The sequence below is a fragment of the Halyomorpha halys genome, unplaced genomic scaffold, assembly GCF_000696795.3.
Source record: "Halyomorpha halys isolate HHAL.00 unplaced genomic scaffold, Hhal_1.1 Scaffold291.1, whole genome shotgun sequence".
NCBI classification, from domain to species: domain Eukaryota; kingdom Metazoa; phylum Arthropoda; class Insecta; order Hemiptera; family Pentatomidae; genus Halyomorpha; species Halyomorpha halys.
In genome coordinates, this window is record NW_027109101.1 from 443,140 (window position 1) to 457,365 (window position 14,226).

General features: G+C 31.6%; 2 protein-coding genes across 3 annotated transcripts in view; one reads left to right on the forward strand and one right to left on the reverse strand.

Annotated features, from left to right (window-relative positions):
• Positions 1–264: 264 nt before the first annotated feature.
• On the reverse strand, positions 265–11,305 carry LOC106680815 (putative RNA polymerase II subunit B1 CTD phosphatase RPAP2). Of its 2 annotated transcripts, none has more exons than XM_014420778.3 (7): positions 11,147–11,305; positions 7,744–7,858; positions 6,191–6,355; positions 5,988–6,112; positions 3,523–4,377; positions 2,338–2,487; positions 265–608 (listed from the first exon to the last, which is right to left on the reverse strand). In XM_014420778.3, exons 3-7 carry the CDS (start codon positions 6,296–6,298, stop codon positions 443–445), a joined length of 1,404 nt encoding a protein of 467 aa, XP_014276264.1. In that variant the 5' UTR covers positions 6,299–6,355; positions 7,744–7,858; positions 11,147–11,305; the 3' UTR covers positions 265–442. The 2 variants fall into 2 exon arrangements, with proteins under 2 accessions (XP_014276264.1, XP_014276263.1); XM_014420777.3 differs by lacking the exon at positions 11,147–11,305 and adding an exon at positions 8,348–8,607 and having other exon boundaries at positions 266–608.
• A 536-nt stretch (positions 11,306–11,841) lies between these two features.
• The window catches only part of park (parkin), a 7,995-nt gene continuing 5,610 nt past the window's right edge, over positions 11,842–14,226 (forward strand). Inside the window, exons 1-3 of the mRNA XM_014420786.3 lie at positions 11,842–12,220; positions 12,294–12,581; positions 13,782–13,915. Coding sequence (XP_014276272.1) covers positions 11,966–12,220; positions 12,294–12,581; positions 13,782–13,915 — 677 coding nt within the window. The 5' untranslated portion in view covers positions 11,842–11,965. The remainder of the gene's footprint in view (positions 12,221–12,293; positions 12,582–13,781; positions 13,916–14,226) is intronic.

The window sequence follows — 14,226 nt, forward strand, 5'->3', positions numbered from 1 at the left end:
CTAGTTATCTAAAGTGTCAATTGAAAAAAAAAAAAATTAGAAAATAAACTTGGGTGGTTTTGGAATTCTACCACTGCTAACTGCTAAACAGCTAACAATGAGACTTAATACATATTTCCAAATATACAATCACTAATGAAAGTTCATGAAAGCTTTGGTACATTGAAACAGAGGGGAAGGGGAATAAATTTTAGTTGGAAAGGTTAATTAGGGCAGTTATTTGACACAAATTTAATACACATAATTTTATTATTAACATTTATTTATAAAATGTAAATTAACAATCAACTTACATTAACAAAACAATACAGTCACACAAACTGAATAATCGACTTTGCATAAAATAAATATGTTCTTAAATATATCTATCACAATAATGAAATTTTGTATATACCGAATACAATTGTAATGAATTTATCATTTCTAAAACCATTTAACACAGCTAGAATGGGGCGACTGTTCCAATTTGCTCAATATCAACTAAATATGATGCTAGCCTATCGATGTAACCTCCGTCCAAGTCGTATGTGAGTAGAAATGTCATCAACCTCTTTTGTGTCAATTCCTTTGTGTAGGCATATCTCAGGATCTCATTACGCAACGTTAGCCTGCATTTGATAAAACAATTTGAAATAAAAATTGTAGAACCCTCATTACAAAAATACAATACAATATTTTTCAAAATTAACATATAATTAATAAATAGAAAGCAAAAATAATGATGTTGGAAGTCATAGACTACAGAAACTAGGTTAAATATTGTTTGATCTCCCTAAAACTCATTATTAAACTTTTTGATTTTGACAGAAATCAGTAAAGATTTTTAAAAACTTCCTTTTTAATTTAAAAGTCAAGAAGTTTAATAATACATACTATCAATGTATTTATCAATTCTTGTTAACATTTATCAGAAGGAGAAATATTTGTGAACTCTTTATCACTACTACAGAGTGAGGCAAATTATTGTAAATGATTTTGTTCCTCTTTTGATCTCCAGGACCATGAAGTTAATGCAAAAATCCCTAACCAGAGTTAGAAATTGGATCAAGAACTAGGATACAATTGGGGATCTCTTTCCTCTTTAATAAGTGGAAATTAACAGCTATGATTTAAGTAAAGCTACCATAAAATTACAAAAACTGTTTTAGCACTAAAAAATAAAGTTGTAATTTTCAAAGGATAAAGTACTTTACTTAAATTAACTAGTGATGAATTAAGAGAAATTGATATTCATAATTGCTACAAATGATCACCCAAGGTCCTGGACACATAATGGCTTCAGTTTTTTATAAAAAGTAAAAATATATAAAAATGCCAAAAAAAATAAAAATAAAAAAGAGTGAAATATAAATGACAGAATGGAGCAGTAAAATTAAACTACATAGTATTGAGGGAAAAAAAGTGCTTTTTTTTAGATATTTTAGTAGAGAGGAGAAATTAGGTAGATTTATTATAGCAACAGATTGAAATATCGATACCTTACTTCATAGAGGTGCTAAGTACATTTCCACCAGCATTATGAAAAATACAATTAAAAGTTCTTCTCTTTTAGAAAAACTACAACTTTTCAACTAATTTTTTGACTTAAAGGTATAATTCTAAGTCTGTTGAGTCAATATAATAATTGAAAAGTTGTATTTTCCAAAAAGAGAGAACCTTTAATTGTTGTTTTTAAAGTTAGTGGAAGTGTACTGAGCACCATGGTGAAGTAAGCCATCAATATCTTGATACAGTTCAAACCATATTAGTAGTATATAAAAGAAAGATGGTCCAGGTGCAGTCAAAAGAACTCAAATAGTAATAAAACCATTTATTGTCTAATACCTCTTTGTAATTTCCGTTTTCATTAATTTCCTAATACCTCTTTGTAATTCTTGTTTATTTATACTTTTCGCTGAACATCTTATTTTTATTTTCTTTAATTTACTTTGTTCAATTTTATATATTTTGTCAGATTTTTTAAATCATATTAAGCCATGCCTTAGTTTAATTTTATTCTATGTTAGTTATTATCTTACTTTGTTAAATTACTTTAGTTGTTTGTATCTTTTATAGCCCTGAGGAAGCCCTGCAAAGTGGGGTGAAACGTTGGCTCACAATAAATAGTTTTATTACTATACAAGTTCTTTTGAGGGCATCCGGACCATCTTCCTTTTATAAAAAAGAAATAAATTAACAACAATATTTTTATGTTTCATAATTTTCTCTGACTCATTTATTTGTAGAAATATGGTATTCCTCTTAATTTACAAATAATTAGTCAAATTTTTTTTAATTTATTTTAAAAGTTATCCGCTGATATAATAAGGCATACTGCATTTAAAATGAAGAACTTACAATTTGATGACAATCAAAGAGACAAGAGACCATTGGGAAGCGTGGAGGCAGATGTTGGAAGGCCCAAGGCTAAATGTTGCGACTAATAGCTGAAGTTCTAAACCGAGTCGGAACTGAGAGAGCTCAAGAGCATTCTGTATATCTAGTAACCTAATCACACAACAAAATATTGTAATAAATTAAAAATTTATCAGGCAACTATCATTACTTACCTCCTCATTTATACTTTATTATTAAAATTAACCACATGATGATCATTCATATAAAAAATCCCCAATAGGGAAAAATAGAATAATAGGATTTTTTATGGAAAATATTGAGGACCTAAGCAACACCAGAGCTCAAGATTCATTTCTCGGGGCCGCTACAAAATAAATATTGACTATCAATAGTGTTCAGCTATCAAGTTTTCAAGATTTTAGCCATTAAGAATAATTTTATAAGTTTTACTGACAGAACACTTAGGGTTTTGAATGAAAAATATATTCAAAAACATCAAGTTAATAAAAAATGTTCGGACATGTAATGTATAATTTATTTTCTGAGGTTGACTATATAGATTGGGACCACCCGTAGCTAAGTGGTTAAGACGAAGTCTTACCAATTTGATGTCTATTGGCAGTGCCGGTTCGAATCCGGCCTGGGGCATTGACTTTTTTCATTGAGTGGCGGTCCCACAAATTAAAAAACTTTGACCCCCAACCAAGGTTGGGCAGTCTAGAAATCCAATGGGAGTCTTGGCCGAAAAAAAAAAATTATAGATTAATTTTAGAGATTCATTTTAATATAATTTGACTATATAGATTGGGACCACCCGTAGCTAAGTGGTTAAGGCGAAGTCTTACCAATTTGATGTCTATTGGCAGTGCCTTTTTTCATTGAGTGGCGGTCCCACAAAATAAAAAACTTTGACCCCCAACCAAGGTTGGGCAGTCTAGAAATCCAATGGGAGTCTTGGCCGAAAAAAAAAATTATAGATTCATTTTAATATAATTTTATTTAAATCTAAGGTGAAAAAAAACTGGTGAATTTTAAAATATTTAACTAAAAATTACTTATCTTTAGCCAAGACAAAAGAAAAATAATAATGAAGTACTCTTAATTCAAACTAAAAAAAAAAAAAAATACATCATGAGTAGAATTAATATTACAAAACAAATATAACAGATACAATGTGATACTTACACTCGATTCAACTTTTCTAGAAGTATTTTCCTCCTTGCTAGAATGACATCATGGTGATCAACAAGGGGCAGTACTGGATACTGGTCCTCAGGAATCTCTTCCACACCAGCATTCACCTCTTCTTTAAAAGTGACCTTTCCATCTCCTCGGTAAAAAGATCTCACCTTCAGTTCCAACCGCTTAGCTTCCTCTTGCAGCTGATTATAGTTTGGCAATGGCTTACTAGGAAGTTGCTTGCTTTCCTGCTGCTTTTCCTTCAGCTCAAGCAGGTTTAACTTTCGATAAATCTCTTGATACTTCTCATACATGTGAGTATCTTTCATTCTTAATGATTCAACTTCTTCTAGGCTACTTCCATTAAGTTTAAGTAGCTCCTTCACACCATCTTCACCCAACAGGAATATAAGGGTGTCAATTGTAAACCAACTCTTCACTTTCTTTTCAATTTCTACAACAATGTCTTCTGATGATCTGTAAACAGTCTTAATTCGCTGCGCCGCAACTCGATCCTTCTCAATCTTTCCTGAGCTAGAATTTTTTATTGATTTCTTTATATTTACATTATTTGTAATTTGCGTGCCTGTTTTTTTTGAGTCTGATTGTTTCTCAAACGTGGTTTTGTTATCTTCAGTTTTGGTAATCATTGTTTCACTACATTTAATGCTGTTTTCTTTTTTCACATCTTCAAATATAAGTTTTTCTCTACATACTTGAGACGGAGGACTATTATGCTTCAATCTTTCCTCCTTATTTTCATCGGTATATGTATTATTAAAAATCGACTCATGGTCGGTTGAAACTTTTACAGGGCTTGTGTTTCCAAGGTCAATCTCAGCACCTGACCCACTTGTACCACTGTAATCATCAACATGTTTTATATAGTAAAAATTAAATATACATTCTAACTTAATTTACAAATCTAAATTCAATAGCATGAGCAAACAAAACCTATTTTCTACTATAAATATGATTCAGGTTGTTTGTTCAAAAATTTTCGATAACTAACATATCAATATTTCCAAAGTATTAAATCAGTTTAATATTGTATGCAATCTCTCATTATATTCATAATTTAAAAGTAAAAATATTCTACAATAGGTTAAAACTTAAATATAAAAATTACCATCAATAGACCTTCATCAACACTTAGAAAGATAATGTAATTAGAAAAGAAAGAAATTAGTAATTAAAAAAAAATATTTTCTTACCAATACTTATGAATAATACTAACCATTTATCCTCCAGAATTGAAAGAAATATAAAATACAAAGTAGATCAAAAATTAAAAATTAGTCCAATCTATACGAAGTCAGAATAATATAGAAATTTGAAATTTTATGAAGTTTCATTCGGTGTGTCAAATCGTTTTTGTACATAAATTACATTCATATATCTTGTAACTCTCTTCAGTATTTCAAATATAGTCATGATAAACCATATTTTTATGCATAGAGAAAGAAAAACATTTCCTAGTTAATCATTTAGATAATATAAAATAATATGGTCTTAATATTATTAATTCCATTTACACAAGTATAGTGCATCTAAGATGAGTTTGTCAGTGGGTCAATAGAGGGGAGAGATGCGCAGGGGCAAACATTCTCCTGCCAAATACCACTCTTCAGCTGAATGGACTACCTTTCCTTTCCTCACTTCTACCTACTTTACAAATAGAAATCCCTCATATCAGTTTTTGCAAAACTATTTTTCATTAATATCACCAGATTATAAGTTTACCATATCAAGTAAACTGGGTAGAGAGAAACTATCCACTCTCAAACCAAAAAAATAATTATAAATGTATTTAAATTCATGAAAACAGAGGCTGAGGGCGGTCTAATCCATGTTTCCTCTATTACAAAAAGAGTTTTCCAGGTTACTAGACTCTCGAAACACACTTTGAAAAACATTATAAAAAAAAAGGTGAAGCTGTAGATAGGGGTGATAAACCTTGTTTTGAAACTCCAGCCAAGGAATGGTCCAAAAATAAAACAAAAGTTAGCACTGACAGCTTTGGTAAAGAAAGAGGCCATTTGCATACTAGTGTTTAATTTTCATATGAATTATTTAAAAAACTATCATCTTAGAGGGAAATTTTACAAAAAATTAGGGAAAATTCAGATATTAATTTTAGTGGAAATGTAGTTAAAATAGATAAAGTAATAAACTTAGAAAGAGGTAGTTTTTTCTGCACACAATAACTTTTTAAGAAGATACAGTGTTCTTAAATAGAGTCGTCAATATATTTGCCTTGTTGTTCAGAACTTGGTTACACTTTGGCGTTAACAAGTTCCAGACAGCCTCTTGGTAGGAGGGATTTGTTATGGTGTGGAGGGGAGAAGGAGCTAAGATGGGGGTTGCACGAGTTCCCTTCCCTACATGCAAACTCATTTCAGACATACTGTACTAGTCTATTCCATAATTATTATATAATATAATATTATATAATTATTATTATATTATACCCCTGCTTCGATGATAATGTCTTGTACTCAACAGGTACTTCACAATCTCTTAGCCAGAGTGGGCTGGTATAGAGTTGATCCTTGAGAAAGACACCGGCTTTGTAACAGATATTGCTGCAGTAGTTCTGTGGGCAAGCAAGAACTGTATAAAGAAATATTGATCAACTTAATTATATTCAGCTAATCAAATTTGTCAAACTAACCTTACGATCAGTGATATCATAGACCTTATTTTCTTTTGTTGAAATTTTATACATTTTCTTCGGAACATTTGACAGGGGTTTATCACATAGTGGGTAACCACAGCACATTGTGATTGCTCTCTCTTCAACGATATCTTGAAAATGGCACTGGTTAATATGTTTCAACTAAAAGAAACCAAAATATTACAATATATTCACAAACATTATAAACATAAATATTCCAAGGAAAAAATGCCTTAACTAGACATAGAACTAAATAATAAATAAGAAGACTTATCATAATTATATGATGATTATAATACCTCTTAAATTTAAATCTATTCATGATTAAGAGTTTTGTAGAATGACATTGAACTAAATTTCATCAACATTTGTATTAATTCTTAAAGACCAAAGCTATTTTTGTACTACATTATCCCTTATGGAGAAATAAGAATATTTCAAAAAACTGTAAGATAACAATATTTAATTGCAATTCAAAAACTCTCTTTTTTTGTGTCTTAAGAATGTGGTAAATAAGAAAGATTGTCCAATACCAAGTATAGGATGAACAGAACATATTATGAAGAGAAAATGACACTTTGAGAAGAAAGAACAAAAGGAAGGAAATTCTTGATAATGGCCTTTTTTGGACATGTACACACAAATTCCTACCACAAAGAAAGTTAAAAATTTTAAAAAAAATTTTTTTTGTTATGATTAGAAAATAAGTTTACATAAAAAGTCCTTTCTTTTTAAAATTTGAATAGAAAGAATTTCCTATAATGTGCAATTATCTTTAATACCAGTAAAATCCAAATCAAGAGTAATCAGCTAGCATTAATTTAATCGAAATTAATGGTATTTAAAAAAATATTTAGGCTAACTTTATTTTTATAATTGTATCATACAGAGAGGTGTCCCAGAATTAATAATGGATATTGGAAGATCTCTTGCCAGCATACAGTAAGAATTCACTAATCATTAGTTTAAAGCTCTGTATGTGGGTCTCTTAATGATAAGTTCTCATTGTGGGACAGTTTTTAGTTTCATGAATTTCAAAATAAAAGTCTATGAAATAATAAAATCCCTGGGATTCCATAATTCAGCCATTCAGACAAATAAAAATAAAGATTATTTCATTTTAAAAACAGAAGTTCAATAGTATATTCTTAGAAATACAAAAAAATATATAGGATTATCCAGGTAGATAAAAATGTTGTTTATTTCACAGATGAAATACAAAATTACTTATTAATTTATCAAGATGGTCAGGGGTGTGGTCATATTAACTATTTTTTGTTTTCTAATGCCCGCAACCCTGACCAAATTCTTTGTAATTTTAAATAATACGGTTAATCATTTATTTGTTTATGTATATATATAATGGTTTAAAAGTGTAGAGTATGTGGTGAGGACTACTGCTGATGAAACAGTACCTCTCCTTAAAAAGTATATAATATAACCAAAGCACCATAATGCATACAGTAGATGAAACGCGTTTCAAATGTTAATTATGTTGAAACTAATGTGCTGTAGCATATCCCAAAACAAATACAATAATTAATCCTCACATTATCCAAAAGCCAAATTTCCTCAACGTTGGGTTCAATGAGTTGCTGAACTATATCCAATGCTCTTGCATTGCACTCTTTTTTCTTTGCGATGGCAGCTTGAATAGCCTCTTTCCTACAAAATAAAAATTAAAGGAAACCTTAACATAACACAATTCTGAAATTTTATTAGATTCCATCCTAATTAAAAGTTATTTTATGGAAATAAAATTATGTGATACTCATTCTTGGTCAAAATCAAAACTTGTATCAATATTTAGTAACACTCATATTATGGTACCCAAGAGATAAACTATGCAACAAGTAATATAATTCACACTACAAAATTTGGTAGTTGAGTTCCATAAATTCTTCTTTCAAAAAACATATTCTTTTTTGAGGTAGTTTAATATGAACTACATAAAACCTCCATGGTAAAACAAAGGAAAATTCTTGCTATTTTCTATTATTGAGAAAAACTTAAATCAAAGTGCAATAAATTAATGTAATCCCTAAAACTGAGAGAATCTAGGGCATATGTAAACATTTCTTAATGTCTATAAACATTTGTCTAAAATAGCAGTTTCTTTTAATTCAAAAAACATGTTATTGAAAAGGTACTTACGACATATTTTTAAGTTTTGCTTTAATTTCCTCATTTCTCTTTTTCTTAAGTCTTGCATTTTCTAAATTACAACTCATTATTACTGAACAATACCTACAATTGTTTAAAATTTAGGATAATGGCAATTGTCACCGTCACTTTAAATTAATTAGAAGTTCAGCTCCATTCCCAATAAACAGTAAACAAAAAAATAATAATTAAACGGTGATAAGTATTTGAAATCAACAAAGGTTTATGTCTCAGCAAATGTTAAATAGAAAATGAACACGATCACTAATGATTAAATCTCTGCATTCAATGAAAAAATCTTTATTGTAAAAAGAAGTAAATGTTATTATCATGGCCAGTGTAATTTCACTTAAAAGAATAATCTGAGCAAAGATACGTAGTAGTGGTCGAAAGTCCCCAACATAATTTAATCTTCAGTGATTATTTCTAAAATTCACATTAGCTAACTAAATGTTTAAACGTCAAGCTAACAGATATCCAATTGATTATTCATGAAAATGTCTATACTTTATTATTCATCTTGAAATTATGTTTTCCGCCTTATTATTTTTTTTTTAATTCTGTATCTCCTGGGATGTATCATTGAATTAAACTTCACTTTGCATTGATTTTTCTGCATGAATAATAACAATACTAGAAAGTTCGAATTCGAAAGAGATGGTTAGAGCTGCTATCAAGAAGAAATAAAAAATAATTCTCAATAATTTATTTATTGTCGACGTTTCGACGTACGAGGGTGACAACAGTCTCCCTGTAGATTAATGAATTTGGTCCAGCGATGTTCCAACTCCTTGACCCCATCTCGAAAATGAGATTCCTCCTGGCCTGCAAAATACCTCTCCAATCGGCTGTCAATTCTTCCGTTGTAGGAAATTTCCGTCCACCTAGGAAAATTTTCAGTTTGGGGAAGAGATGAAAGTTTGATGGTGCCTAATAAGGTGGATGTGGCAACAATGCGTACCTCAGTTAATGAGGTTTTGCCATGGCAATAACACCTGTGTGCGAGCGGGCGTTATCCTGATGAAATATGTTTTTTCTTTGCCAAATCAGGCTATTTTTTGGCGTATCTTTTCCTATAGTTGGTCTAGGAGGTTTGCGTAGTATTGTCCCGTAATTGTTTGGCCAGTAGGAAGATAATCTACCAGCAGAATGCCTTTTGCATCCCAGAAAACTGAAGCCATGATCTTTCTTTAGTGGTGGTGACTCAGCATGTTTCCACTCCTTTGACTGCTATTTCGTCTCTGGGGTATAGTAGTGGACCAAAGTTTTATCTGTAGTCACAAACCGGCGCAAAAAAAATCTTGTTGGTTGCGCTGAAAACGGACCAGATTTCCAATCTGGTGCGTATATTGTCCAATGTCAAGGGCCGCGGCACACATCTGGCGGATATTTTTTTCATTCCCAATTCTTCGGTTAAAATGTGATATATCCGTTCTGACGATATCCCTACAGCTTCAGCAATCTCGCGCACTTTCAGTCAACGATCCTCCTTGACCTTTTCTTACACTTTTTGGGTTGTAGCACTTTTTAGTCGTCCACTATGCGGATCATCATCTAACCTCTACCGACCAAATTTAAACTCGCTGGTCCACTTGGCAACAGTTGAATATGCAGGAGCATAGTCCCCCAGTGTATCCTGATAGTCGGTATGAATTACCTTTGCTTTCATACCTTTCTTTACAAAGTACTCACTGCTCGAATCTCATTTTTTTTCCGTTGTCACAAATCACTACGCATAAAACAATAACAAGGAGTCGTCACTATCACTCACGCCACGTGTTCACTCACAAAGGATGTGTGATTATTAAGCAGGAATCTCGTTGATCTAGCACTGACATCGAACAGTGATTCCGAGAACTTTTCAAACCACCCTCGTACAATGTGGGTCATCAGGGCTGATTTGATGAATGGAGATGTAAACAAAGGGACTGACCTCAGTTATGTATGTGGATATCCGTAGTCGATGTAAACTTCCTACTAGTGGAGGCAAATTCACAACAAAGACTTTAGTAGGATAGCTTAATACTTATTAACTTAATTTATCAGAATATTCTATATTTTACGAGGCTAACAAGCTTCGATAATAGGTGTTAACACTATCTACATTGTCGTTGTTTCAATTATGGTGTGCGCAATCATTATTTGATGTAATATGTCTCCCATGTTTTTTATTAAAACGAAGCTGAAGAAAAAAAATAAATGATTGTATTATTTCTCATTGATTAAAACCGTTCATCCAATTCTTACGTATAATAAAAATTGTGCGTGCATATCTATGTGTCCAAATTGTTGACGACTTTCTACCCGTGGAAGCAAGTTCAGAAAACAAACGTTTCTTTCAATAAGTGCAAAAACATAAACTATTATTTGCTCTTCCAGTAGAGCGGCCCTCCCCGTTCTTTGTAAAATTATTATTTGCGTTCTGATAAATTTATGTTTAGAACACTTAGTTACCATGAGAAATTAATAACTGCGGGAGTGTAAAATCCATTTCAATTCCTCTGATTACACCAGATGATCATAATCCCTACGTTAGCACAGCTCACCCGCAACAAGTCTCTTACTCTCGAAAAAAATTGATGAAATCTAGTCATTGTAAGCCAGGGTAGAAAAATTGGAGGCTTTCTGAAATAATTTTTGTGACATAAGATGTTCTTAATCAAAATAAAAACCGGATAATTTTAAATATTTAACCCAAATTCTCTTGATTATCTACTATACCTTAATTATCTTATCCCCATATTTATCTTCGCTTCAAAATATAATTTTAAGGAAATTCGTAAATCTTACCTGTTACACTAAATCCCTCGTGTTTTGATTGAGTTTGGCACACCTGCTGTAAACCAATAGTCAGATACTGGTACAGTACAAAAAACGATTGAAATGATGTAGCAAAGAATCACTATATATTTTCCCTTATTACTATTATGGTATTATACATTTTTAATTAGACTACAGCTGTCAAAATAACCGTTCACTCGTGTGGTAATCTCATTCCTAACGATTTCTAGATCTATGTTTTATGATATTACCCAGTAGGGGTACACGTCAGTGTAGGTGTTACAGATTCTGTAGACCTAGGGTAAATTTTTTTTAGAATAAAATGCATAGACTGTAACATTTCCTCAGCAATGATGAATAAATTATATCACAAACAATGGATCCTTGAGTGTACGGTTTGAGATGGTAGGTTTTCCTTTTAGGGTTTTTTTCGTTAGTGTTAGATATGTTTCCTCTGTTTGAGCAACCTGTAGAAAAATGTTGGTATAGTAAATAAAGTCGCCAGTTTTTGTATATGTTTACTTAAAGTAAATCAGATTAAGCCACTGTAAGAAAAAAAAAAAGAAATATATAATTTCAATAAATTGTAATTTTCATTATTCATCTATGGATAATTGTTGATTTGACATTATACAAAACACTGCTTGGGAGGAATGTGACAATGATTACAAAGAGATAAGGATTCATGTTTACTATTTTCATTGTATACCTCTTAGTTTTGTTTTGATCATGCACTTACCTATTTTGTAAATATGAATTTTTTGGATATTTTTAGTGCCATTGTTGCTGCATTTTGATTTGATAGTGTCTATAAATGCACTTCACAAAATGTTTATTTTGGACTTCATATTGTCATTATGGAGATCACTTGCTGGTTTAGTATGGTTCAGCACTCATAATCTTCCAAAATCTCTTAGTGTTTATATAAGATCAAATGATGGCAAGAGGTTGTCAGTAGATTTAGATCCCAAATGGGACATAAAAGCTGTTAAAGAGATTGTTGGGCCTAAATTAGGTCTTGGAGCGGAAGATATCAAAATAATACTTGCTGGAAAAGAATTAGATGACTCCACAATTATAGAGGTCAGCTATCTTTTTTCTTTTAGTATTGGTTTACTTTTTTTATTCCTAAATGTATATATTATTTTTGACACAGGAAATTGACTTGGGTGAACAAAGTACTGTTTATTGTGTACCCTTAAACCATAAAGGAAAAACGAAACAGAAATCTGTGAATAAAATTCTGGTCAACCTTCCTGAAGAGGAAGTTATTACATTTCATGTTGCTTGCTCCCACTGTAATGGTGTAAAGCATGGCAAACTCCGGGTGCGTTGTGCTGAATGCAAGAGTGGGGCAATAACAGTTGACAGAGATCCAGCTTCATGGTCTGATGTTTTGAACCCATCTGTTATTTCTGGGCATTGTGAGGAACAAGGCTGTGTTGTAAGTGTTTTCCCTAATTATTTAGTATTAAATTCTTGATTAGTATATCTCTTTAGTTTGGGAAAATTTTTGGATTTATTCTTACAATTTTTCTGTTACTTTGTTAATGTTTGCATTTATTGTAGGAAGATAGTTCGGATCGCGATCAATATAGGTATCAAAATAGTAAAAAAAAAACTATTGTTAACCAACGCTTTGCCCCACTTTGCAGGGCTGTCAGATTACAACTCAACATCAAGTTGACATCTTTATTTCAATCTGACAGCCCTGCAAAATGGGGCAAAACGTTGATTAACAATAAATAGTTTCCTTTTACTATTTTGATCCCTTTATTGACCCCCCCCCCTGCTAATGGATGTGCGGTCCATTAAATTATTTTCCATCAAATTGTGAGGAACCCATATTTCACTTCTTGGATATGTTGAGAAACATATCACCCAGCCCCCAAATGATTTGAGACATTTGCATGAGATATGTTAAGCGTTTCTGTGATATTCTGTGTCGTAGAGTGAGGGTTGTCTGTGATCAATGCTTGAATTTGGTCATCATCAACAGTTGAAGGACGACCCGAGCGCTTTGTGTCACTACTTATGGACGGTGCTTTCTTCTAAGGCATCATCACTATTTTATTTTTTTTTAAATTTGACACGAAAGCACTGTGGCCAATAAGGCCTATTGTACGCTAAAAATCATCACCATACACACTGAAAATTTTGTTAACCGTCTGTGCAGTGGATTTTCCTTTTCAGAAATAAAAAATCATTAAATAACGAAAATGAATTTTTTTTCTCTTCCATTTTGAGCAAGCAAAATACCACTTAAAGATAAGGAATCTTTGTGGAAACTGATGCATAAAAGCACCTTAACTAATCCTTTTTTAGAATATGTAAACATTATTAACCAAGTAAACATGATTTTATAGACACAGAGAGGATTAAATTGAAATATTGAAAAATGCTATGAACTTATATAACAACCTAATACATGCTTGCATATTTGTGAGTTTGCCTTAATTAGGCAAATGTAAAAGGATCTTTTAACACATTATAGTTTATGTCAGTGAGACATCTGTGCTGTCAAATAATTTTTGGCAGTATGAGAAAATAAATAGTTTCACTTAGTATCATTTGTATTTGGTTTTTTTAACTCTTAAATTTGCATATTATTATAATTATTTTTTATTATAAACATTTATTTTAGGCAGGCCCTGTAGCTTGGAGTGAGTTTTATTTTCGTTGTAAAGAACATGTGAGTGCTGATGACATAGCTATTCCGTTGCCATTGATTCATGCTAATCTCCGCTCAATTCCCTGTCTAGCTTGCAATGATGTGAGGTATTACTGATTCATAATTTTTAACTTCTTAACAATAACTTAACAAGTAATTAATATTGCTAAACCAATTTGTGTTAATTTAATTCCCCAGTGTTGTAATTTTTTAAGTGGTTTAATTAATTTTTTACTATAGTATAGTCGCAAATGCGGCAGAGAGTCTGAAACACCAGCTCATGTGCTGGGAAAATGCCCCAACAACTCCCTCCTTATAACACGCCGGCACCACAGGGTCAAAGAAGAATTGATGAAGTTCCTTGAAAGAAAAGACTTCGCCTGCTTCGAGGAGGTCTATTGTATTGACACCGACGGAT